At 40.8% G+C, this 26,920-nt stretch overlaps 1 protein-coding gene and 1 long non-coding RNA gene across 3 annotated transcripts; one reads left to right on the forward strand and one right to left on the reverse strand.

The window, feature by feature from the left end:
* The first annotated feature begins 18,126 nt into the window (after positions 1-18,126).
* LOC146675471 (uncharacterized) lies at positions 18,127-24,742 on the forward strand. 2 transcript variants are annotated; one of them, XM_085400487.1, is made up of 6 exons: positions 18,127-23,509; positions 24,066-24,127; positions 24,204-24,266; positions 24,351-24,410; positions 24,493-24,624; positions 24,707-24,742. In XM_085400487.1, exons 1-6 carry the CDS (start codon positions 23,317-23,319, stop codon positions 24,725-24,727), a joined length of 531 nt encoding a protein of 176 aa, XP_085256613.1. In that variant the 5' UTR covers positions 18,127-23,316; the 3' UTR covers positions 24,728-24,742. The 2 variants fall into 2 exon arrangements, with proteins under 2 accessions (XP_085256613.1, XP_085256612.1); XM_085400486.1 differs by having other exon boundaries at positions 24,493-24,720.
* A 23-nt stretch (positions 24,743-24,765) lies between these two features.
* On the reverse strand, positions 24,766-26,424 carry LOC146675472 (uncharacterized). Its single transcript, XR_014910278.1, has 3 exons — positions 25,632-26,424; positions 25,246-25,555; positions 24,766-25,165 (listed from the first exon to the last, which is right to left on the reverse strand). It is a non-coding gene; the product is annotated as an uncharacterized LOC146675472 (long non-coding RNA).
* Between the last annotated feature and the right edge of the window lie 496 nt (positions 26,425-26,920).

Raw genomic sequence — 26,920 nt, forward strand, 5'->3', positions numbered from 1 at the left:
GTCGAGAGCCGGTGGGTGGATACAGATTGAAAGTTTGTTGTTTTTTTGTTTTTTGCGCAAACTGGAAGACAACATATTCAAGGTTGTTCAATTATTCATGTGTGGGGATTCACTCCAAGCCCTTTTACTTCCCATCCAACAAGACTAACAAGAACTTCACAGTATTACCAAGGGGATGTTTGTTTACACAGATCAGATCGAGGGCAGGAAAATAGTTCGCTTGGGTCAGATGATTGCCACAGAGTTTGATGGGCATAGTGTGTAGGCCACCAGCAGGGGGCATTCAAGTACATATTTTAATGAATGGCCTGGGAGCAGTTTCGGTGACATGAGAATCAGCGAGGAGAGTGCATGCTATGGACAACAAAGCCTGGAGGGACTCTTTCACAGTGTTAGTGACACTTGCAGGACAGCCGGGTTCTCGGAGGAGCACTTTCATTCTTCTTTTTGGTATTTCTCTGAGAGCAGCTCATACAGTGAGCGCTGAACGCGCACAAAGAGGGAGAGGGACCCTGTCAACAGCACTATTTGTACAGCCCATCACTTTGTGTAATGGAGAGGGAGAGTGCTCTGGTGCTGCATAACTGCTAAATGCAAAACTTCAGTCAAATGAAAAGAATTTGTTCTCAGAAGATCCCGGGGTCTTTAAGCTTAGTAATGTACTAGCAGTGAATTGCATCACCCACTTAAATTCTCATAACTGCTAGTTTCAAACTAGGGATCTGAATTAGGCAGTAATAAGAGATGTCTTAGTTTGTAAAGCCTTCAGTAATGTACAAATCAGTTACAAAGCAGAAAGCATTCAGTGATGTAAATAGGATGTTTCAGTATAAGTTACATGTGGCGGGGCGTGGTTTTCCGGTGCTGCTGCAGGTGCGATTGACCCACCTGAGCGGCATCTGCAATCACGCCTCGCCGGCTTAAAAGTTCTGAGTTTTTGGCGAATGTTGTTGTTGTGGTTGTTATGTAGAGCTGGCAGCGGGAGAGCTCTGTGTGTATTGTGGACAGCCACCCTCAAAGTATTAATGAAAGTGATCAAAATGCCACTGGGTCTGCCGTAGTCATTTACATTACATTATAATGTTTAATTTCATGCTTTGGATAGCAGGCAAAAAATATCACTGCAAAGCTGATGCACCTTATTATACACTCTCCGGTAGCGTGTGTTTAGCCCTGTTTACTGGTCATAGTCTCTATGTTCCTCTTTTCTCACCTGATCAACCACAATAGTCACGGTACATAGTAGGCCCTCCCTGAGCCTGTTTCCACTTAAGGTCTTTTGCTTTTAGAAGGGAGTTCTTCCTCCCCACTGTTCAATTTACTCAGTTTTATTTATATTGCATCATTTTACAAGAGTTACCTCAAGGCACGGCTATGCAGTGATGTTTGAGGGGGCAGGTGCTCAAAGTTAAAAGGGGGACCAGGCTGAATAACAACAACCCACGTTCATCAAGAATCCAATATGGAATCGCCATAGGAGAGATGGTGGCTGATTAAAGAAGTGTTATGAGATAATAATAAAATGCAAAGAATGGCGACAATGCTTGGAACCATAAGGCAACCAATTAAAAAAAAACAACAGTGGGAAATAAAAGAACGGATATTAGACCCAAACCCAGTGATTTATGACCTAGGAAGTAATAAAGGAAGTAATAATACATAGGGTGGCCGTACAAAATATGATATTAATAAACAATATAATATTAATATAATTATGATATTTAATAACTCTTTAATTTTCAATTTTTTCAAAAAATATGATCATGCAAAAATATACAATTTTTATCATCAAAAGCAATTTTCTCATTTCAAGCCATATATAAATAAAACCACTTTTTTTTTTTTTTTTTTTACACTAGTAATTCCTTTGGTGCATAATTTTATATTATTGTTAATAATAAAATAATTAAAGCAACAAAACAACCTGAAGATCCGGTTCGGAGTCGAAAGAGTCGAGCCGACTCATCTTTTTAGTCAGGCGAGCCGAAAGAGCCGGTTCTCAAATTGACAAATTTGTGGTGTTGCCACAGCACCTCACTTTCTTGCCACATGTATCGCAAACCACGTCTCGGCTGTTTGTGGATGTAAAATACGTCCGCACATAACTCCAATTACGCTCAGCCATTGTTGTGAGTGCGCACGCCAAGGGTCTGCCACATTTATACAGCCATATTTCGCACATGACTATGAAAGGCGGAAGAGGAAGTAGTTCCTTCCAATTGTAGACAATCCGAATGAAATAGGTTATTTCCACTGTGTTCCTGTTAATGATAAACTACAAATTTACCCTAAGTTACTAAAATATCCATATTTTAATGTGAGAATCAATTCTAGAACATAAATGACTGGTATCGGAGGAATTGATATTTCAGTATCGATCCGCACATCACTAGTCTCCAGCCAGATCAAAAACTGGCGTCGCTTTCCCTCTGTGCATATCAATCGGTAAGCGTTAATCTTCCTGTCTAACTACATTTTTGCATTTTCCTTTTGACCATTCTGTCAATCCTTTCATTTCAAAAAATATCACAATGGTTTGTAACACGTACAATACACTTTTTTAAAAAATATCTAAAAACTCTAGTTTAACTCCCGTGACAGTTTATACATTACATGTCTACATCACCTATCATGGCCTCATCAGGTATCTCATATCATTTTGTTATTGTTATGTTATGCTCCTTTGATATTTCACTAGTTTGCGTGTTTAAAACTATTTTTGTTTTTCTTTATATTTAGACTCTGATTTAAGCCAGATGTGTTAACCTGATCCCTGCGGAACACCAGCTCTGCTTGGATTTTGACCCCGAGTGACCACATGTTGTTTCCAGCCTGATTTTGCCTGAAATGCTGCAAGTCTCGTTCGAAAGATTGAGCCCAAGACAAACTCCGCCTCTGAGGCGTGCCTACTTTCATCAGTGAGATATCAGAGCCGGGCTCCACATATCCAATCAGGAGCACGACCAAGACAGCTTTTGAGATTTTGCAAACTCTCCAGAAATATACAAGTCCTTACCAACTGCTCTGCAACCCAGTGTTTGTGGTCCCCTCACCAACATCGCTTTTGAGATATTTTTCATGAACCACCAAAAGACCCATTTTAACCACCAGTACAGAAGACTGCATTTGGATCTGAGGGCAGCAGCGGGGACAAATGATTGTGAAGAAGCGACGGACATTTCATGGCTGGTCTTAGATCATTGTGAGTTATTGTGTCTTATGGTGAAAAGTACATAGTTTTGCAAGTGGAATACAAGCACTGTGGAAAAAGTAAACGTGTGTAAGTTCTCTAAAACTGTTTTGTGAACGCTTTGCTCCCTACGTTATGCTTTGAAAATGTGATATATGTAATGTGATCGTCAAAGAACATGATTTTTTTTTCTTTTTTTAAAACTTTTATTCGTATGCTTTTAAAACTATGTCAGATTATAACATACAAATAAGTTTTTAAGATGATGTTTTTCTTGCACCATGTGTAATTTTTATAGACACCTTCTTCATCAAAATCGGACCTGTTGCCGATTGGCTGTGTCGGACCCACCGGGCCCGCCCCCGTGATATGTGATTGGTAGCCGCTGAAGGTAGGCGAGTTGCTCTCGGGCGCAAAGTTTCGAAAAGAGGTAGGCAGCATTTTGCTAGTAGTGATGGGATGCTCTTTTTAGAGAACAGCTCTTTAGGCTCACCTCACTAAAAAGAGCCGATTCTTTCGGCTCCGAACCGGCTCTTCAGGTTGTTTTGTTGCTTTAATTAATTTATTATTAACAATAATATAAAATTATGCACAAAAAGAATTACTAATGTAAAAAAAGTGGTTATATTTATATATGTTTATATATAAATATATGTGGAGGCCCCTAGAGACAAAACACGTACAAACTCCAAAACACATTCCTAGAGTTAACTGAACTTCCAAAACAGAGCTACCTAGATCACTTAAATTACACAATTGAAAGCCTATGTGTATGGTTTGTGTATTTATACACAAGCACTCATATATATTCAAATAATTAAAAAATCAATGTTCATTTAAATGTTACTACCACACACCAAATCAGGTCGTTGGTACTTGCTGGCTTGTGTAGCCACTAGGTAACAAAAGCTCAACACTGCGCCTAGCATAGCATCCTGGAGCACTTCTGTTGTGTTTTGTACGTGCTTCCGAGTTCGTACGTGTTTTGAAGTTTGTACGCGCTTTGTCTCTAGGGGCCACCGTAAATATACTTTTATTTATTCACTCCACATCAAATGTAATAAATAAATCATATAATACAAAAACCAACTAGTCACAGTTCAACTTTTAACTATATAAATGTTCAGCTTTTTCCTTTTAAACAAATTTAAAGTGAAACAACACAAAAAACTGCAAACCACAACACAATTAAATACAAATGAAAATATGAAAACAAAAAGAAGATGCAAATCCTCTGGGTTAGGTGGGAGCCGCGGTGAGCTTATGCTTGGGGGTTGTTTGGGATCACGAGAGTTTGTGAATCAGACTCTGAATTTCCTAGTTTGATTCAAACAAATGCAAATAAAATGTAATAAACTTTTCCCTCGGGGCATGCAGCCTGTAACTGTCGCCATCCTCACTGTTACAAAAGCACAAGTTCAAAAAAGCACTTTTACTATGGTTTAACACATTTTCACACACAGCATGGGTCGAACAGATGGCATTTTTTGGCCATAAAAAAAGTAAAAACTTATTTTTTGGCTTGAAATGAGAAAATTGGTTTTGATGATAAAAAATGTATATTTTTGCTTGATCATATTTTTTGAAAAAATTTAAAATTAAAAAGTTATGAAATATCATAATTATATTAATATTATATTGTTTATTAATATCATATTTCTATGGCTACCCTATGTTTTATTACTTCCTTTATTATTTCCTAGGTCATAAATCATAAATCACTCGGGGTCTAATATCCGTCCTAATAAACTAGAACCAGAAGGGCAAAAGAAAGGTCTTGTTGTGGTGCTGTAAGAATATAACAAAAAAATCTGTACACATAAAACACATGCACACACATGCACATACAGTGACACTTTATACCTTCTCCAGAATACTGTATATATACTATGGCCACACGTTTGCATCATGGTGCTGATCCAGAATCCTTCCTTTATTGTTTATAAGGGAATAAACAATAAAGGAAAGGACTCTAGGTAAGGGACTGGTCATGTTTTTGAGGTCTGGCCTCTTGGTTAATATTACTGATTATTGGTTTCAGTGTAGTTTTATTGTTGCTTTTATGTTTGGAGCTTCAATTTTTGTGTCTTAGCTTTAGGTTCCTGCCTTGGGTTTACTAATCTTGTGACACATCTCACTTCAGTGATATCTTGTTTTCCGTCAGTATTGCCTCCTGAGTGTATTGTGTTTATCTTGAGGTTTCTTGTCTCTGTGTTTTGTTAGTGCCTTTTGGATTGTTTCTTGATTCTGATAGTTTTTCAGGCATCTTGTTTTAGTTGTGACTTCCTGATTGTCTGGCTGTCTTCAGTGTTTTTTAACCTACATCTCCTTCCCCTCCTGTGTCTCATCTTCAATCAGTTTCCTGTGTATAAATAGTCCTGTCACCTCTTTGTCACATTCGCTGTATTGTTCTGTGTATGCTGGGTTTCACTTACTCATTCAACAAAACACTGAATGGTAACATTAACCAAGTCTGCTCCAAGTGAAATAAGAGATTCCTCTTTCTGGAATCACTGAAAGAAATGCCCATCTGTTTTATAATTTCTGGTGATTTACATCTTTTGTATTGTCTTTGCTGATCTTTTGTCTCAAATAAAACAATAAAAACACAAATAAGGTAAAATTAGGTTTAAAATGTACAGAAAACATCAGTTAAAGTAGAAATACTATGTTATTTAGTGCCTTCACCAATGAACCAAGTTGCAAATTACATCCGTGTTTGTCTGGACTCATTAATATATCAGTTAGTTACATGGAGCTGCCTGAATGTCCAGTGTAGTTTGGTTTAGAAATTACCCCTTGACATTTATTTGGCTTAAACGATGATCATTGAATATTATTGGTAGTAAATGTGATATATCACATTTAAAATATTGACTACCTTAAAATAATTTCTCACCTGTGGACTGTTAGTCTGCTAAGTTGTGTCTGTTCAACTTCTTGCTCTGTTCTTGTTGAAGTGTTGGCTTCATTTTTCATGTGTGAAGAGGATGAACACAGCAGTGGAGGGTGGACACTTTCCAAATCGAAGCTATGTGACCATCAGACAAGCACTTCAGTGTCACAACAGCAACATAAGTACTGCAGCAGAAAACTGTAGCACTGAAGCACAAACATTTCATTGTTTGTCCCACTTGAGGCATTAATTTGAAAACACCTATTAGCCACTTGAACTTTCAAAATGACCCCACTTTTCCAAGATTCCAGTTCAGCCAAGAAAACAACTGTTTCATCACAGAATTTCATGTTTGGCTCTTGATTTTGACAAACAGCAAGCCAAACATATTAAGCTAACATTTTATTTTTGATATTATTCTGATTAGTATACTTGAATAAGTATATATCATAGACTGGTCATGAAATATTTATACTGTAACAAAAACTAGACTCTGTGTTCTTTCAGCCTGCTAGCTTCGCTAACAAATTGACTGTTGGTGTTCCAGCTCTGACTTACAGCCAATAACACTTGACTCAGTCATGTCATGGTTGCAGAGCTCGACACAGTAAGCTGCTCTGCTAGCTACCTTGTTGAAATGTTGAAAGTCAAGTTAAACAAAAGAAACCATTCTTAGTGGTTACATTATCCATTAGCCTCTTCCCACAGTAAAGCCTAGAATAGTGGCAGTTATGTGGCTTTATAGGGAGTGCAGAATTATTAGGCAAGTTGTATTTTTGAGGAATAATTTTATTATTGAACAACAACCATGTTCTCAATGAACCCAAAAAACTCATTAATATCAAAGTTGAATGTTTTTGGAAGTAGTTTTTAGTTTGTTTTTAGTTTTAGCTATTTTAGGGGGATATCTGTGTGTGCAGGTGACTATTACTGTGCATAATTATTAGGCAACTTAACAAAAAACAAATATATACCCATTTCAATTATTTATTTTTACCAGTGAAACCAATATAACATCTCCACATTCACAAATATACATTTCTGACATTCAAAAACAAAACAAAAACAAATCAGCGACCAATATAGCCACCTTTCTTTGCAAGGACACTCAAAAGCCTGCCATCCATGGATTCTGTCAGTGTTTTGATCTGTTCACCATCAACATTGCGTGCAGCAGCCTCCCAGACACTGTTCAGAGAGGTGTACTGTTTTCCCTCCTTGTAAATCTCACATTTGATGATGGACCACAGGTTCTCAATGGGGTTCAGATCAGGTGAACAAGGAGGCCATGTCATTAGTTTTTCTTCTTTTATACCCTTTCTTGCCAGCCACGCTGTGGAGTACTTGGACGCGTGTGATGGAGCATTGTCCTGCATGAAAATCATGTTTTTCTTGAAGGATGCAGACTTCTTCCTGTACCACTGCTCGAAGAAGGTGTCTTCCAGAAACTGGCAGTAGGACTGGGAGTTGAGCTTGACTCCATCCTCAACCCGAAAAGGCCCCACAAGCTCATCTTTGATGATACCAGCCCAAACCAGTACTCCACCTCCACCTTGCTGGCGTCTGAGTCGGACTGGAGCTCTCTGCCCTTTACCAATCCAGCCACGGGCCCATCCATCTGGCCCATCAAGACTCACTCTCATTTCATCAGTCCATAAAACCTTAGAAAAATCAGTCTCGAGATATTTCTTGGCCCAGTCTTGACGTTTCAGCTTGTGCGTCTTGTTCAGTGGTGGTCGTCTTTCAGCCTTTCTTACCTTGGCCATGTCTCTGAGTATTGCACACCTTGTGCTTTTGGGCACTCCGGTGATGTTGCAGCTCTGAAATATGGCCAAACTGGTGGCAAGTGGCATCTTGGCAGCTGCACGCTTGACTTTTCTCAGTTCATGGGCAGTTATTTTGCGCCTTGGTTTTTCCACACGCTTCTTGCGACCCTGTTGACTATTTTGAATGAAACGCTTGATTGTTCGATGATCACGCTTCAGAAGCTTTGCAATTTTGAGACTGCTGCATCCCTCTGCAAGATATCTCACTATTTTTGACTTTTCTGAGCCTGTCAAGTCCTTCTTTTGACCCATTTTGCCAAAGGAAAGGACGTTGCCTAATAATTATGCACACCTGATATAGGGTGTTGATGTCATTAGACCACACCCCTTCTCATTACAGCGATGCACATCACCTAATATGCTTAATTGGTAGTAGGCTTTCGAGCCTATACAGCTTGGAGTAAGACAACATGCATGAAGAGGATGATGTGGACAAAATACTCATTTGCCTAATAATTCTGCACTCCCTATATTTAATAGTTATTATCTGCTCCACTCACTACACTCTTGTGTCTTTTCTCCTCTGTCAACTTTCACAAACATAACTCCTCTTCACTTTCACCTGAACGACTTTGTTGTTCTCATTAGGTTTGCTTAAAGAGAATCATACGTACCACTTGTAATAGGAGTGAGAGTCGTAAGATCTAACATACTGTGGAATTTATAATGCACTTTTCTACCTTTACTTAGGGCAATTTTTAGGCTACCAAATTCATCCATTCAAACTACAGCGCCATGCGTCTGTTTGAAAAGTATGTCTAACAAAAAAAGTTTGTATATTATGTTCCAAAAACATTGTCATACATGTGTGATTTGAAACTAAATTTGATATTATTTTTGTCTTACTTTTGTATGATTAATTAGGAGGAGGCTTCAAGATAAGTTCACTAGACATTTTGCCTCCTACTGAACTGTTATTTATTATCTTTGACATTTTTTGTGTATTTTTACATTGTGCAAATTAATAAGTTTAAAACTGAAGTTAAATGAGTTACACAATTGCAAACCTAATCTTTATCTCAGAAAATTATATCTTCTTGCGGGATCTTGAAAATAGTAGAAATCATGAATTTTCAAGATGGCTGATCTGTTGACAACTGTTTATAACTTGTACAGTTCATATTTGTATTTCTGTATAGTTTTCATATTTATATCCTGTACATAGCTTTTACACTCACTACAGCCTGTACATACTTATAATTATAGGATATTCATAACACACCTTCATACCGTGTACATTGTAACATACCCATAATAGACCCATATTTTGTACCCTCATACCTATAATAGACCCATTTTGTAATATATCTATATTATTGCTAAGCACTGAGTTGAATTCTATTCTATTCTAATGTGCCATGGACAGCTCACCAATCTGTCCCAGGCAGTCCTTCCCACTTATGTAATTTCATGATGCAATATGTTGTTGTATGCATACATCTGGATAGACAGATCTGGCTGAAAACCTTATGTATTTAATATTATATATGTGCTGCTTGATTTCTTGATATGACAGTGCATTATTACCTCTTATCTCCACACACAAGCGTACCAGCCTGTGCACGCTATCCACACTAACACGCACACGTAAATGCTTTTCATCCCTTTTCTTTGTCCCACCTTTCCTCTGACAACAATTAAGACATTTGCCTTGCACAGTAAACAAATCACACACAATTAGCGTTGTTACAGCAGGGTGCAGCAGGATGGTGTGTGTATGCGTGTGTGGGGGAGGGGGGGGGGGGGGGGTTACAGGGATGCTTTTGTGTCTGTGTAGCTCTCCTGAAAATAAAAGCCCAGGGGAAGGGTGAGTTTGACTGAGTGGGAGTTGTGGGTAGGAAGGCCGGTGGAAAGTGGCCAAGCTCTGTGGGGAAATCTGACAAATGGAAATGTGAGAATTCCCAAAGCAAAAATTGACATCAAGCACTGGCAGAATAAAGCTGCTCCAATGTGTTTATTGCTGCAGTGAAGAGTTTTTAACAATGTTTTACACTGATGGAGCTGGAGGACATTTATCGTTATATGGCAATAGAACTTATTCTTATTGTAGAATTATATGGTGCTGTTGTGACCTAAACACTGTGTTACAGGCCTTTTATCATTACAAATGATTTGGCAATAACAATACAGAATAGTCTGAAAGAAGGGTTGTATTCCCCTACGACTGTATCGTTTTTCTAACAAGGTACCAGTTGAAAAGGTTTATTAGTGGAAGCTTAGCCCTAATTAATTGTTGATAAATCACCTACTATCCCTTCAATATCCATTAAAATCATTTGTAAGCTATCGGTGTTAAAGGGATACCATGAGACTAATAAATGGGTTAGGCCTTTTCTTCTGTGTTTCATGTGTATTTATTTTTAATAAGGGCTAAAAATCAAAGTCTAATCCCACCCACGTGACGCCAATGCAGAAGTGCCTTAAACTTCTTTCCAATGGCTTCTCTGGTTGTAAAAAGACATCAGGCTGGATTGAAGCTTTTGGGGGAAAATGCCCCTTTATGCCCAATTACTCTATGAGAGAAACCCAACAATCATATAACCCCATATGAGCAAGCACTTTGGTGATAGTGGAAAGGGAAAACTCACCTTTTCCTTAGATGTAGTCTGTGAAGGATTGCCACAATGTCGACTCAACATGTGGCATTTAAGGACTGGCTAGGCCCTGTAGATATGAATAACATTATTTTTTAATGGAAAATGTATTTAATTTTTCCACATAAAAAGACTGTAAAATTATAGTCACAAATGTAACATAATTACACAAATAGGCAGTGTTTATTTGTTTTAAATGTGAAATTCTAGTTTAATGCTGCAAATACATGTCTTAAATTTATTTAGATTCCCCCCATCCTGCAACATAAAACCCTAAAGAGACGCAGCCTTCTCTAAATCCACTAAACTGTTTACTGAATGTCCAAACTCATCCTAAGTTGGTCCAGCGTTTTGTTATCAGAATGAAACCCACATTGTTCCTCCTGAATTTGAGTCTAACATGAGGGTGTTATGGACCCAGTACAACACACACACACACACACACACACACACACACACACACACACACACACACACACACACACACACACACACACACACACAAAGCCTGTGTTTGCATTGAAGTGAAGGTTTATTTTTCAGTCTGATTGTACCACAAAAATCAGGTTCACTATACCTTTCCAGCCTATCCGGGACCTGTGAGCTCTGGCATTATTTGCACAAGCTGTTGGGCTGGGGTGTGGGCAGGATGCAAACAGCCCAGTCCACTATAGCCTAGCGCAGGGGTGTTGAACTAAAGGTATCAAGGGCCGGTGTCCTGCAGGTTTTAGATACCCTAGGTCAACACACCTGAATCAAATGATTAGTTCATTACTAGGCCTCTGGAACTTCAAGACATGTTGAGGAGGTAATTAAACCATTAAAAATCAGCTGTGCTGGATCAAGGACACATCTAAAACCTGCAGGACACCCGCCCTTGAGGGCTGGATTTTCCCATCCCTGACCTAGCGTATACCTGCTTGGACCTTACTGTATGTCCCTCCTTCCTGCACTCTTGTTGCAGTGTTTGTGTGGCCTCCTTTGACTCAGGAGCAGCACCTGTGTTCGCCAGACCCTGGGCAGGAAGATCAAAGAAAAAAGGAGTTACTGGGCCCCAGTGCCGGGGTGGAGCTTAGGACTCCTCCCTGGAGCTAGGACCGGCCAGCTTGATCAGCTGACCAGGAGCCCAGGCCTCTTCCGACTGTGCCACTTGGTGATCCTCGGTGGTCGAAGACCTCTAACTCATCAGCTGCGCCTTTTCCCTCCATGACTTGGGCTGAAACCACCTTGCTGCACATGCTGGAGACTTTGTTCAAATGTGAAGGGCTGATCCTCTGCTGTCACTTTGCTGCCATGGAACTGTCGCTAGTGATCCTCAGAGGAGCCGGTACACAATGGCTCTGGACACATGATGGAAACTTCCCCTCAAAGTTGGCAGCAAGCAGCCGTTTGGGCCTCACCCAACAACAGCAGTAACAACTGTAGAAACCATTCCACTGTAGGCCAGTTGGCACACTTCTGCTGTGTCCTGGACATGTTGAAAAAGTCTTCCGTCTCCATGCAGTGCAGCGTTACCGACAGATGTCTCAGAGTGACCTACCAGCTGATCTAGGACCTGTCACCTCTGCCATAATTTGCAGCCTGTGGCTTTCAAGCGTCTTCCTGGGTTTCAACACTATAATATCAGGGTGTTATGGACCCAGTACAACATACACTCACACATAGCCTGTGTTTGCAGAGTAGTGATAGTTTATTTTTCAGTGTGATTGCACTACAAAAACTCATGCTTGTGCTCTTGCTCTTGTCATGAGACAGCTTTCCAGCTGTTATGTCTCCAGCTCAGTTCCTCTACTTCCTCCAGGTCCTGGCGTTAAGAAATAGGGAGAGCATGATTAGGGAATTGGTCCCAGCTGTCTTGCCAGCCTGCCTCGCACTGCACCAAACCCACTGCACCACCCCTCCTCTGCAGCCGAGGCGCAGAGTACAGCCCTCAACTCTGAGGTTCAGTTAAAGGATGAAATCTCCTTTCTGGTATCCTGGTATCGACTTTCTTAAAAATAGGAACTACCACCCTAGTCTGCCAATCCAAAGGCACCACCCCAGATCTTCATGTGATGTTAAATAGGTGTGTCAGCGAAGACAGCCCTAACAACCTCAGTTACCTTGCCCCCAGTGATGGGAGTTCCTTAAAGTATTCCCTCCACCGTCCAACGATATCTACCATTGAAGTCGCAATCTTTTTTCATGGCCTCACCAAACTCCTGCCACAGCTGATTTTTTGCTTCACCTGATCCAACTCACCACCAGCTCGCTCACAACTCAGCTCCTCACTCTACTTGAATGCTAGAACATACAACCACAGATCAATTGTAATGATTATGAAATTACTATTCAGCTTGTGGCCTACAGTGTCCTGGTGCCACGTGCACTTATGGACAGCCTTATGTTTTAACATGGTGTTTGTTATGGATAAAGTGTGGTTTCCACAGATGTCCAAAAGCAAACACCACTTGGGTCCAGATGAGGCAGACTGTTCTTTGCCATCACATCACTTTGGGTTACACCGTTGTTCCCCACTTAAGTGCTGAAGTCTCCCAGCAGCATGTGGTCAACAAGTAGAGTACCCTCGAGCATTCACCCAGCTACTCCAAGAACACTGTTATTAAGTGAGATTTTAATTAAACTTCCAAGCCATTTGTCTGAAGTGAAGGGAAGTCCGACCCTTTTCAAACATTTGTCTCTTTTGGCTCAGCTCCCTTGCAGCCTTCTATTTTAGGCTAATTTAGCAAATATGAATGGTTTGTATGTTGGGCACCATTTTTTTCTAATTCAGTGCTTTTATAAAAGGCTTATTTGTCTGCACAGAGCACTCAAGGCACTTTATACAATATGCCCCAGGCCCCTCATACATGGGGTTTAAGGCCTAGATAAAAAGTGACAAGCAAAGTTATCAAATTTCTGCGTGACTCAGAAATTTGATAACTTGCTCTGTATTATTTAGAGCAAGGTTATATGTACCTTGCTCTAAATAATTTTTAAGTTTTAATATTGGTATAAGTCTTCAAACCAGTCAGATTCCATTAGTCATACAGTTCTGTTAATAAGAGGAACATATACTGTCCTCATAGATAGCGCCACTCTGATTAGTCCATCATCCTTGAAGGTTTAATGTAGGTCAGTGTGATTGCTCGGAGAATTACACCATCCTGTGATGGAGCTTTGCACATCATTCATCAGAACTCAGCTTCAGCATAACAGCATAACACAGCATTTCTCAAATGGGTCAGCACAGGGGAAAAAGGAAAAACTGTATGTTAAATAGTGCCTGAAAACTTCATTATCCGACATGAGAAACACCCTGCACACACATTTTCACAGAGTTCTAATCAGTCAATCTTGCAAGTAGATTTTCCACCTGTTATACTTATTATCTGTTAACGTTTCACCCTAAAATCGTGCTTTTGCTGTTTGTTGTTTGCTGCTGAGGTTTCTGCAATAATGTACGACTTGGTGTATTCAGTGTGAGTATAAAAAGTACAGCCCAAGATGTAAACGCGACTATGCATGGCTGCATTAACATGAAAACACTCATGTATATTCATCTAGTACAAACGTTCCTGTTCATGCACTAGTGGCGCCAACGACCATGGAGGCATTCGATCCACAAGGTAGGCTGAGTTATCAACCTCGCTGCTTTTAATCTATGATGACAGAGTGTGACTGCACGAGGTGGAGGGGGGGACACAGTCCTGTGTGGTCCTTAATAGATGGTCACGCCTTTTAGACCATGCAAGATGAGATATGAAATACTTAGTGGGTGACTGCTGCTGTGTGAGTGTGTGGAAAAAGGTGTGTGTGTGAGTATATTTGCATTTATATGTGCTTTATGTTCCCTGAACTGAGATAATTACTTCTCAGGAGTTCAGTAAGATCAATTGCCCTGTGCTTCATTAAAATGAGATCCCTTTAAAATGGAAGTTTGACATTCACCGCATCAAAATGTGTGTTTGTGCTATAGGGACTAGCAATGTTTAAATGTTAATGTAGACATTTTGGTAATTGTCTACTTTTTAAAGCGTCCACTTTATCTGTTTTTGATTTCAGCTGAATGAATTTAACATTAAGGCTGCACTAATCACTTTTTGTAAAAGTTACATTCAAGTCAGAAAACTGGCTATAGCATGAAAAGTGTTACATCTAGTGACCGATTGTTAAAGAGTTCCCTAAACTCTGCAGTTTGCTTTGCTTTCATGGCACAAACAGCAAATTTTTAAGGTTTAAGAAAAATAGTAAGGAGGTTCTGATTCCTGTCTTTTTTCTCCTTTCATGTCATCTTATTAAATGAAATCCATTTAAAATGACAGAAGGCAAAATCATTACAGAACCGCAGCCAAATCAAAGAAGAACAGGACTCTATGGTAAGGTCTGCATCAGATTGCTAAGGGCTGGACTACTGTAATTTGTTATTATCAGGATGTCCTGAAAACTCCTTGAAGAGCCTTCAGCTAATCCAAAGTGCTGGAGCACCTATATTGGCTTCTCTTCATTGGCTCCCTGTTAAATCCAGAATCCTTCTCATCCCAAACAAGGTCTTAAATTACCAGGCCCCATCATATAGTACTATATCACCCCATTAGAGCACTTTGCTCTCAGACTGCAGGCTTTTTGTGGTCCCTAGAGTTTTTAAAATTAGAATGGGAGGCACAGCCTTCAGCTTCTAGGCATCTTTTCCATGGAAGCAGCTCCTAGCCTGGATTCTGTATACAGACATCCTCTCTACTTTTAAGGTTAGGCTCAAAACTTTCCTTTTTGATAAAGCATATAGTTAGGATCGGATCAAATGGCATGAATCCTCCCTTTATCCTCGCTCTCGCGGCTGCTAGGGGCTTCCCATGATGCACTGAGTGTTTCTTTTCCACTGTCTATTGTATATTTACCACTCTGTATTTAATCGTTCATTCATTATTTCTCTGGCTCTCTTTCACAGCTTGTCCTCGTCCTGTCTTACTGCTCTTGCCCAAACAGGTGGCAGCAGATGGTTGCCCCTCCCAGAGACATGTTCTACCTGTTAAAAGGTAGTTTTTCCTTCCCAGTGTTGCCCAAACGCTTTCTCAGAGGAGGTCATAAGATTGTTGGCCACTCTGTTTTCTTTTTATTATTGAGTCTTTACGACATAAAACACCTTGAGGCAACTGTAGTTGTTGATTTAACACCACATAAATAAAAACTGATGATAATGATAACTGAAACAACTCAAAAATGAGCAAAATGCTGATGAGTATTTAATTATGGCTCATCAACTTAAGTCAAATTAGTGATATTACTATGATATTCAAAACTAAAGAGCTCTGCTGCAAACAGAATGTAGTTACTTGATAAAGACTTGAATATGTTTCTTTTAGGGGACAGAAACCTGCATCTTAACAGAAAGATGCAGGCTTTAGTGACCCGTGAGCAGCATCACTGTTGAAAAGGTGATCTTAGTTGATTATTTACATGTCAGCATCTTTCTGGTGTTACTGATGTCTGGGAATAAATGGAGAGAGTGCTGTTATTCTAAATGAGGACAACACCAAAAATGAGATCTGAGATCGGCTGCCTGAGTGGCAGAACGGGAGCACACAGTTTGAATATTTGATGGTTTTGAGGGCAGGAGGTGCATCAGCATTACATCAAACACATTTTTTACATTATCACAGTACCAAACAGATTCTGGGTACACGACACTCCCTTCTCTGACTTTTCTAGTTTCACTTTTTCTACACCCGCCTTGAAAATCCACAAGCTTTTTCACAAGTCAAAGCCCTAGTGGGCAAAGTTGAATAACTGCCTCTGAGCAAGTATTGCAGGACAGCTATGGGAGGGGCTCAGAATCAAGGATTTTCCAGTACCTTCCAATGTATTTATTAGCAACTATTTTTACTTATTTAGTCATTTTAACAAAATAATTCAGAAGACAACATTGTAAATAATACATGCCTGGATAATGATGAATAATTTACTTAGCATTAATAATATATTTCAGCATGAAAACCTTACCTCAGTGTGATGTGTTACGAATTCACTGATCATAACAAAAGTCAAGTTGTCGAGTTGATGTGGCAGGACTTTGAATTAAAAATTTACTTGTGATCTAAGAAACAAACTTGTAGGCAGCCTTACTTTATTCACACGTGCACACACGCGCGCGCACACACACACATGGATAGGAGTGGGTAACACAGTGTGCCCCCTCCAAGACCTCTGTCAGTATACTGCCTGCAACTGCACCCCCTAAACTGGAGTGTAAGCTTAAATATTTCATAGTACTGTGGAAATGTGTGTGTGTGTGTGTGTGTGTGTGTGTGTGTGTGTGGGTGTGAGAGAGAGAGGGAGAGTAGGTAAGGCAGCAAGAATACAGATCACAGCCTGCAGATGACCTGACTCCATATGACAGGCCCAATATGAAAGCCAGTGAATGTGGAAATAAAATATGTGAATTGCAAATTTGAACTCACCTGGAGAAACTACACAAAAAGTTTTGTTTTTGAGTCCTAGTGAGTTACTCCACTCAGAACTTCCTTTACCACCATATATTAGAAACTTCCTATGGAACCCCAGCAGGAAATTTTTGTAAAAAAAATATTATAGACACGGGGAAAACTAATAAATAAAGGAATATCTCTTTGCGGTTGTTTGCTTCACATACTAACAGTTCATACAATCTACTTTAAACCAAGTGACCACTGTTGGGTCCCTAATATTTTATTTGATCACTGGCTTGAGGCATGGTGGCCCTTTTTAGGATCCTCATTGTTATTCTCTCAGTTCAGATCACATAGTGAATACAAAGAGAAAAATAAAAAACATGCACTGATTTAAATTCAGACTGATGCACTTAATGACTGTTTTTTTTCTTTCAGTTTAAGTTCAGTTTTGCCCCCTTGTACTTGTGCTTCTGTTATGGCCATTTGCCTGCTCCAGTGTGTCAAAACTTTATTTCCTGTATTTATATTTCATTTTCTTGACCAAAACTGCAACGAGGCAAATCTGGTGCGCTTACAAGAATGAGGTGGTTCATTTCCTGATTGTCCCTCAGACCGCTCAGGACCAGCACCCTTATAACTAAAGCTAAATTAGTACTGACTGTTATAAAAACTAAATTTAAAAAATATCTTGATGATCAAAGTTTCAAATGAGGGCAAAGTCTTCAGATCATCAACCAACAACTAATAACAGGCTAGTGGTAATTTGTGCTGTCTATAGGTCTGTAATGGCACAGCATTAAAACTGGCCTGACCTACTGCTGATACTCCAAAAAGCAGGCTATGTTTTCAGGAGTTACCCTGAATAGAATAGAATCGCTCTTTATAGTCAATGTACGATGACACAATTTTGGTACTTTCCTGTGGGTAAAATATAAATAGTAGATATAAATAGTAGACCGAATAGAATAAATAACAAACAGGATAAATATATACAATCAAGAGAGAAATATACAAAACAAGAGGAATCTAGAGAAATAAGAGAAAGGTGCACATTAGAGAACAAAATAGATGCAAAGTTCTTGAAAGTAGTGCAAAGAAAAGACTTGTTCTGAATAGAGTGTGAGTGGCCTGAGTGATGCGGGTTACTCAGACCATGGCTCATATTGGTGAGGTGGGTGGGCAGGGGTGGGGTGTGGGTTGATAGTGTTTGTTGACAGTTTGAATGGACCAGGGGAAGAAGCTGTTTGTGAGTCTGGAGGTGTGAGACCTGAATGACCTGATACACTGACCAGAGAGCAGTGGGTCAAACAGGTGGGCAGGGTGCAAGGTCACCTGTGATGGCCTTGGTTTCCCTGAGACAGGAGGAGCTGACGGTGGCCTCCAGGGGTGGCAGAGGGCAGCCAATTATTTTTTTGGGCACAGCCTTCCTGTTCTCAGTCGTGGCCCCTGTGTACCAAATACCCAGGCAGTAGGGGAGCACGCTCTCCACTGAGGAGCAGTAGAAGGTGAGCAGCAGCTTCTGGTTCACGTTATTCTTCCTCAGGGCATGGAGGAAGTGCAGCTGTTGGGCCTTCTTTACCTGGGTGTTGGTGTTGTGGGTCCACACGTGGAGATGTGGGTGCCCAGAAACCTGAAGATGGAGACAGATTTCACCCAGTAATGAGAAGAGAGTGGACCTGTCTGTGTCTCCTGAAAACCATTATGAGTTCTTTTGTTTTAAGGATGTTCAGTTAGCAAGTCAGACTGGTTGAGACCGCTTAGCGAGGAAGCCTTTGATCCAGGAGCAGGTGGCAGGGAGGATCTGAAGGTGGCCAGTTTGCTGGTGAGGATTACCACCAAATTGTCATTGTGATTAAGGTGTTGAACTGAGCTGTAGTCCACAAAGAGCATCCTCATGTAGCTCACTCTTTCTCCAGGTTGCTCAGCGATCTGTGAAACTTATGATCATGCTATTAATACCCTATTCATAGCTTACAAAATGTTGACCTTCTGTTCTCTTACCAACAAATAAATAGTCAACACACAGGCTATTGTGATTAGCACTGAAGGAGCAGTGTGCTGAATATGATAATTGGCTAGGTTTCATTATTTTTCAAGAATTCATTCTCAAATTCAAAACTGCCTTTTGCGTATCCATGTTTTTGTGAAGCTTGGCTGTTTTTATATGCAGTGTTGGGTAAGTTACTTTAAATTAGTAACTTAGTTACATTACTAGTTCTATCAAAAGTAACTCAGTTACTTCAAGTTACTCGTTACTTTCAAAGCAACTAGTTACTAGGGAAAGTAACTTTGGTTTTACTCAGAATTCTCTTGTTAATGTGTTGCTTCCATAACTTTGCCAGTCTTCTTGCTTGCTTACTTGCCACAAGTGCACTGTGCCACCTACCAATAGAAAGGAAAAGATAATGTGCATATTTCCAAGAGAGAAATCCCACGCCTGGATCGTCGTTGATCGCCGCATGATTCTAGCCTACGTCACAGCGTCACGTGCGCTTTTTACATCCAACACAAAAACTGCAGTCGTGGTGCTTTCGATTGTACTCAGAACTCAGAAATTCTGCCTTCTGAATAGGAAGATGTAGGTAACACCAGACTGCAGATGAGCTGCTTACAGGGCTGGACTGGGACAGAAAATCGGCACCATTTTTGCACCATTATAGGAAAAATCATAAAGCCTTTGAATGAAAACAAAAGCTGTTGTGACAGTGATGTACACAGTTTTCGTGGTATCAATGTATCAATGTATCAATCTATCAATTGTTTGTTTTAAGATTCAGATAATTATTTTTTTAAAAAGCTAGACATTTTAAATGAGAATAAGAAAGAAAAGTATTTCCTTGTGCCCCCCTTTCCCCATTAATGCCCTACCTGGCCCCCTGGCAAAACTTTGCTAGATCCGCTCCTGCACAGTTACCAGCTGTCAGCTATGTAAAAAAGGATCCTGGTGTTATTTGTCTCTCAGAAACAGTTCATAACTTCCCTTCAACTCATTCATGTCACCTAAAAGGTAAACCTGTTTCTCCATCACCTTTTCAGCTCTGATGGTTCAGTAAGGACATCTCCTGGTTTCATCTTCATGTTTCCCTCTCACCAGATAACCAAACCATATCATGACCAGCAAGTTTACAGCTGTGGTTCCAGCAAACATTAGCTGATACTAGAAAGTAATATTAAATAAATTCTAACAACAGCTGATCAAGCTTAAACGTGCTGCTGTTGTTTAGCGCGACATCCACTGATTTCCTCTTTCTGGCGCAAAGTGAGCGATAAACAAACAAGAGAGAAAAGCCGATCAGCTGATCATTGATCAGTTTCATGATTGAAGTAGAAACAGGAGAGGGAGAGGGGAGAATGAAAGAAGAAGAGGCAGCTGTGCTGCAAAGACACAGAATAACTCCAGCTTTGTGCCTTTTTCATTGTAGCTGAAGTCCGGGACAAAATGTGTTTCTTTTCACCTCAATACGAAACGCGTAATATTTTCTCTAAATACGAGACGATTCCGTTTTTTAGGGGACGGTTGGCAACTCTAATAATTAACCTTATGAACAAAATAAAGTTCAACATCAGTAACATCATAGCACCCACCCAGCTGTATAAAAACTCCGTCATGCTAGCTATAGCTATAGTATAACGAAAATAAACTACCCCTAAACTTGATTCATATCTGACCCAGATAGACTGCAGGTCATAACTTCTTACCTGAAGTTCAGTTCACCTGACACTCGGACCGGCGGCCGCCTCGGGTCTCTGCTCCTCCTGCCTCCCCTTTCCCTCATCCACCTGCTGGCCTCCACCACTTGCTAATGTAATGAATCTGTGGAAGCTCCGTGATAGCCACCACACAAAGTAACAAATAACGACCCTATCTAAATCCCAGTAACTATTAACACGTTCCTGATTTTGGCATAATAACTAGTTACCGTGCTCGTTACTACAATAATAACCTAGTTAGTCCCAACACTGTTTATATGTGATGAAAACACGTGGGCAGTGACATACTTAAACCCAAGTAGCCTTTGATCCATATCCACTATTAAAACAATATAACAGAATGTGGAAAATACCAAGAAGATTAAATAGAAGTTTAAAGTGATTTATTTTCAAGTAGTTGATGGACAGTGAAACTTTTTTCATTTCATTTTGTTTTTCAAACAAACACCTTTATGGGAGGAACATTCTGGTTGTATATAATCATGCAACACAATGATTGAAATTGTGATAAATAAAAGGAGCAACATTTTGATTTTTTTGTAAAACAATACGAAACTTTTTGCAATTATAAATGGAGAAAAAAACTCTGTTAAACTTTTTGAATAGAAGCAAAATTTTCCCAAGAATACCAAAAAGTTTGCAGCACTGCCAATATTTTCATAAAATATAAATCTTTTTTCACCCACAAAATTTCAAAAGAGACCTTGAAATGTGTTCAAATAAAAACTCCTTCAATTTAAAATACACGTAGACAGAATTTAAACAGTTGTGATGTGCCGGAGAATGCACAATCAGTAAAGAAAAACTAAATTCAAGAGAAAGCATTTTTCATCCTTACATCTAATATTTTCTCCCGCATTTCCTCCTAACCTCTTTAACTCCCAAACATAATTTGAAACACACGAGATTTTACTCCAAGGAGCCTCATATGTGGAATGTTTTTCTGGTTGATTTATGATTAAATATATTACAGTCTACAGTGAACAGAAGGAAATGTTAGTAATGAGAGTGAAATGTACAATTAGTTTTGCTTCTGTGCCTTCCTTAATTGCAATAAATTACAATGAAGTTAGACTGCAGATCCTCCGGTGCATGTGGAGAGCACAGCACAATGCAGACGCTGTCGAACCGCTGGCTCAAATTGCCATGATGTGAGTGAAAGGACCTAGTGCATCAAGCTGAGTTATCAAGGTAAGACCATATCACGTATCTCCTAAAAAGGCCAGAGACATCCCCTGGAAGGTGTTGAGTGTCAAAGTCTTTCAAAGTTCTCCTGCAGCCCTGTGAAACTAAAGCACATTAATCTTCATAACATCCAATTATCCATGAAAATTTCATGATGAACAAAGCTACATTCAGGAGCAGCTCAGGAGCATGCTAACAAGCTGGGCTTCTGCAGTCCAAGGTTCTCCTCCCCTTGAGCTGTCTCTGTGCTCAAATGATGCAAGACCTGCCTCACTAATCCATACTCCTCATCTGTGATCACATACACACAGAGATGCCACAGACAACTATCAACGAAGGCCGTGAAATATTTACCAAACTGAGTTTGCTAAGAGGTCACAGAGATGCTGTTTGAAATTTCTATATGATTTTGCAAATGTTTAAAAGACAGAGCTCATATCAAGTATGTTTACACTGATGTGACTATCTTATTTATGATCAGACTCTTAAGGTATCACATCACATTCTTTTTGGGGTCTCCTGTATATGTAAATCTTCAAAACTATAGAAAAAGTGATTTGCTCATTGGATCTTTTATACCTTACAAAAAGAACAACAAGGTATGGTTTACAAAAATTAAGCCTTGTGATTGACTGGTGTTAGATCTTTGAAATACCTTGTTTGTTTTTCAGTATCTTTTTGGTGATGCTTATGTCTAACCAAGCTGACACTGGGTGAGAGTCAGGTTGAACCATGACAAGCTGCGAGTCGTAGCAAAACAACCAGTTTAAGAACTGGGCCCTGTTTCAGGAAGCCGGTTTAGAAAACTCAGAGTGAAAAACGATACGCAGGGTTGAGTAACCCCGAACTGTCCAACTCGGAATATTCGGTTTCAGAAAGGCTGATAACAATTAGTTCAGTCAACGCGGAGTTGCTACAACCCCAAGTTAAGCACGCGCACGAGGATACATAAAGCCCCGATCAGTGGAGCACAGATTAAGCGAGTCACCATGGAGACGGAGGGAAAGAAGGCGCGGTCGACGTATTTCACAGCGCTCGAGGCCGAAATTCTGATGGCAGCATATGCCGACAGCATGCACATCATGCAGAAAAAAAGTAACACAGCCGCAGCTGCAAAGGAAAGGGAGCATGCATGGCAAAACATAGCCGACAGAGTCAATGCGTGAGTGTTAAGTTAAACATTGATCTAGGGATTTCCACCCATATAACACGTTATTTTATCATATGTCATTCTATTTATTATGTTATACATTTTATTTTGTGATGTGATGTGAGCGCAGGTGCAACCCAACAGGCCCCAAACGTTCCTGGCAGCAAGTAAAAATGAAATATAAAAACATAGTCCAAACAGGTAAGGTGTAATTGTATTATGAGCCATAGTGCTTGGTCTGTGTGTCCTATGTAAATCAATTGCAGTTAGAGGCTACAGTAATATACCACCTGTAAGCACATATTGAAATTATCTGAGCACATCACAAGTACACATTTGCCTACTCTGTATGCCCAAATGTGTGCCGTCACAGCCAACAGAAAAAAAGCGGAGGCCCGAAAAACAGGTGGGGGTCCTCCACCACCACCACCCACAGAGGCTGAGCAGTTGGCCCTCAGCCAAAACAGTGGGCGCCCTGTGGCTGAAGGCATCTCTGCGGGGACATCCTCTGTGGCAACAACCCCACAAGACACAAGTGCCTACATAAGGGGTAAATCCAAAACAATACATGGCGTGCATGCATCCATTCTGCACAGTCACCTTGACCAAAATGAACTATGTCGTAGTGAAGTTACTGTCCTACTGACAGAGAATGACAGTCATCAAACAGTTAGGTGAATAAACAACACTGAGACACTTGGAAACTGTTAACGTGCTGCACGGGTGAGGGCCCAGGGAGAGACTCACACACACCGAGCTGCAGTGGTACGTCTTTATTATGAGCATAGCAGTGTCCTTTAATTTTGCATACATGCGTGTGTGTGTGTTAACCTCCCACAGGGTGAGCTCCCTGTTCCCAGAGACAGAGCGAGTAGTACATTCCGTACCTTTCCCAATAAGTGTAACATATGAACATATACCTCAATGCAACATAAAGCTCATAAAAGCGTTTCCACCCTGACACCTACTGATTTTGCCTTCCCTCAGTGTCGGTTGTCTCTGAGAGCATACTGACAATGAGGTGTATGGTGATTGGTATGTCTGGTAATTGCCATTTGCGCCCACATAAGTCATGAGTGACCTGTATGAACCCCATATTCTTCCAGTTGACGGTGATGGTGTACTGCATCTGGTGCAGCCCCCTGTTGAGCCAGACCGACATGCAGTTGTGAGTACTCGTAATACTCCACAGACTACATGTGTCAACAGTAGAACAGCAATGTTGTTAAATGTCTCCACCACAGGCACATGATGACGAAACAGTGACAGCTGCTACAGAGGAGGCCGCAACAGAGCCACACTATGAGGTATACAGTGTACAGTGGAAAATATAACAACTGACGACAATGTGGTACTATGATGACACCATGGACTTACTATGTCCCCGGCAGAGTGATGCTGGAAATGAAGAGGAAGAGGGTCCAGCCACTCCTACAACGAACCTTTCCACAGTGGGTTGTTCAGCACTGATTTACAACCAACCTAAGTAGGCATGTACTATGGATGCCAATGCTATGTCCCTTGTTGCAATAGCTCCCTGTGAAGCAGCTGTATAAGACATATCTGGCCAGGAAGATAAGAAAGTGCGACATGGAAATGGTGCACCTCCAGCTGCAGATCCAAAAGTCGAAGCTGGAGATTGTACTGCTGGAACAACAGTTAAGGGTGGGTGGAGTGATCATAGATGGACGAATCATGTCAGTGTTTGTACAACATACTAATATACGCATTTATTCTTTGTGTACAGGACATACAGGGTGACCAATAAAGGCAGTTGACCACAGTATCTGTGTATTTGTCTTGTAACATGTTGGGTTGACGGGTCACAGGAAATGGTTGTGGCATATGGTGTCTCTGACTGCTCTTCCATCCTGTACGTTCGTGGGTGGGTCAGGATGTTCATCGTGTGGATCACTGCTGTTGTCTGGTTCAGCTGGACACTGTTCACCTCTAATCGTGGCAATGTTGTGTAGGATCACACATGCCACAATGATGTCACATGCCCTTTCTGGGGTGACCCTGAGTCCACGAAGGCACTGGAACCGGGCCTTGAGCATTCCGATGGTCATTTCAACTCTGGCCCGTGTCCTGCAATGGGCCAGATTATAACGCTGCTGTGGGCCCGGTTCAGGGTCAGGGTAAGGGGTGAGCAAATAGGGTAGACATGGGTACCCCCTATCACCAAGCAGGTGGCCAGTGAACTCTCCTAGGACAGAAGAATACATGTCAGTGCAAACGTCCCTGTGGCAATTGGTCTCTGTATATTTCACAGTTACTTCGACCCACCATGTCCAAATTTGGTGCTCAGTGTACATTCCCGGAAGATTCGTGAGTCATGTACAGAGCCTGGCCACTTGGCTTCCACATTTGTGATGATGTTGGCAGCATCACATATGATGTGCCCAGTGCAGAGAACACATATTAGCATCCATTACCATGATGCCATCACTTGTTGGTGTGAAATGCTACAGGGAATTATGTACCTGTACATTGATGCTGTGGACGGACTTCCTGTTCACATAGTCTCCTTCATTTGCTGAGGGTGCAATGATTGGGATGTGGGTGCCATCTATACAGCCAATCACGCCTGGGAACCCTGGAAATTTATGTACCATTTGAGTGGTAGTTCACGTATCACCACATCATGCATTGAGTTTTGTTCATCCTGATACCTGCAATTTTGTGGCATCCCTCTTTGATAAATCTTGTGGGTCTATGACCGGGGAACACCACAAACGAGTACAGGAGACGTTTCAGTGCTACTGTAACATTCCTGACTGCCCGACAGACGGTAGCCTTGGAAACGTGCTCAGCGTCACCGATATTGTACAGAAAGCTCCCGTTTGCAAAGAAACGGAGTGCGGTACAAAGAATATGTAATGGACTGAGCGCATGTCCGCGATGTGTCACATGCGCAATATATGGCCTGAGGATGTTATCCAAATAACTTATTGATTGTGCTGAGACACGGTAACGTTCGCACAGGAAATCATCAGGTAATGATAAGATGTCCAAACGCGCTCTAATCACTCTCTCCCGGCGGAGTGCTCTGCGGAGAATTTGGGCTTCAAGATCTACTGGCTCTTCAAGGAAGGGACACGCCATGTCTGACACTTCCTGCTGTCAGGTTTCCGACAAAGAGGCGGGGTCAGTCAGGGTTAGTTGTAGTAAACCTGCTAGGGGGCAGGTTAGCTTCACGGCGTGTGTCGTCATAGTGACTCACTGAGGCTTCAGCTGAACTCGCTTTGTGAAACCGAAAACCCAGAGTTTTCGTTAACTCAGGGTATACTTACTCAGTTTTTCCACTAAACCGGCTTCCTGAAACAGGGCCCTGTTCAGAACCACAGATTAACCCAGTGAGCCTCAGTGCAGCGTCCACATGTCCACTACAGTGCAGAGAACGTGGTGAAAAATGAAGTGATGAGGTCAAATAAAACTGAGATGACTGTTGTTGAGATTTCGAGCTTATATTAACAAAGTTGAATTGATTTGACAAAAGTTATGGGGTGTAGCATGAACTGTTTTTGGCTTCTTAACTGGAATGTGCCTAAAAATCTGTAGAGAACCACTAAAATATTTTAACATTCATGTCACTGGACTGTGAGAGTACACCAGCACATCCGAGAAATATCTAAGAAAATTCAAATTCCAGAGAGAAAGACCGTATATAAAACTTGATGCCGGTGATCCACCAGAAGAACACGAAGCCAGTTTCCCTCCTGAATTCTGCACATGCAGAAATCCTTTATGCAACCACAGTTGCCCCCGGTAAACATAATCTTGTCTGTTTCCTCCTAAATCTAAACATCCCTGAGTCTCTGGTAAGAACAATATATTGCTAGACATCTTACAAACATGAAAACACAATTACAGATAAAACATCTGAATAAGCAAGAATGCTTATACAGATTTATATCATGTATGCAAACCATACATGATACATGACACCAACTATAACTAT

Source organism: Rhamphochromis longiceps, linkage group LG3, assembly GCF_057381845.1.
Source record: "Rhamphochromis longiceps isolate RC_006_pf linkage group LG3, R_longiceps_female_GT1.1, whole genome shotgun sequence".
Lineage (NCBI taxonomy): Eukaryota > Metazoa > Chordata > Actinopteri > Cichliformes > Cichlidae > Rhamphochromis > Rhamphochromis longiceps.

Bases quoted from the DNA above. Each gene is read 5' to 3' on its own strand.
- LOC146675471 (XM_085400486.1), top strand. From the start codon at position 23,317: ATGTGTGCCGTCACAGCCAACAGAAAAAAAGCGGAGGCCCGAAAAACA. The intron at 24,128-24,203 runs GTGAGTACTCGT...TCTCCACCACAG, and splicing joins AGCCAGACCGACATGCAGTT to GCACATGATGACGAAACAGT. The intron at 24,411-24,492 runs GTGGGTTGTTCA...TTGTTGCAATAG, and splicing joins CTACAACGAACCTTTCCACA to CTCCCTGTGAAGCAGCTGTA.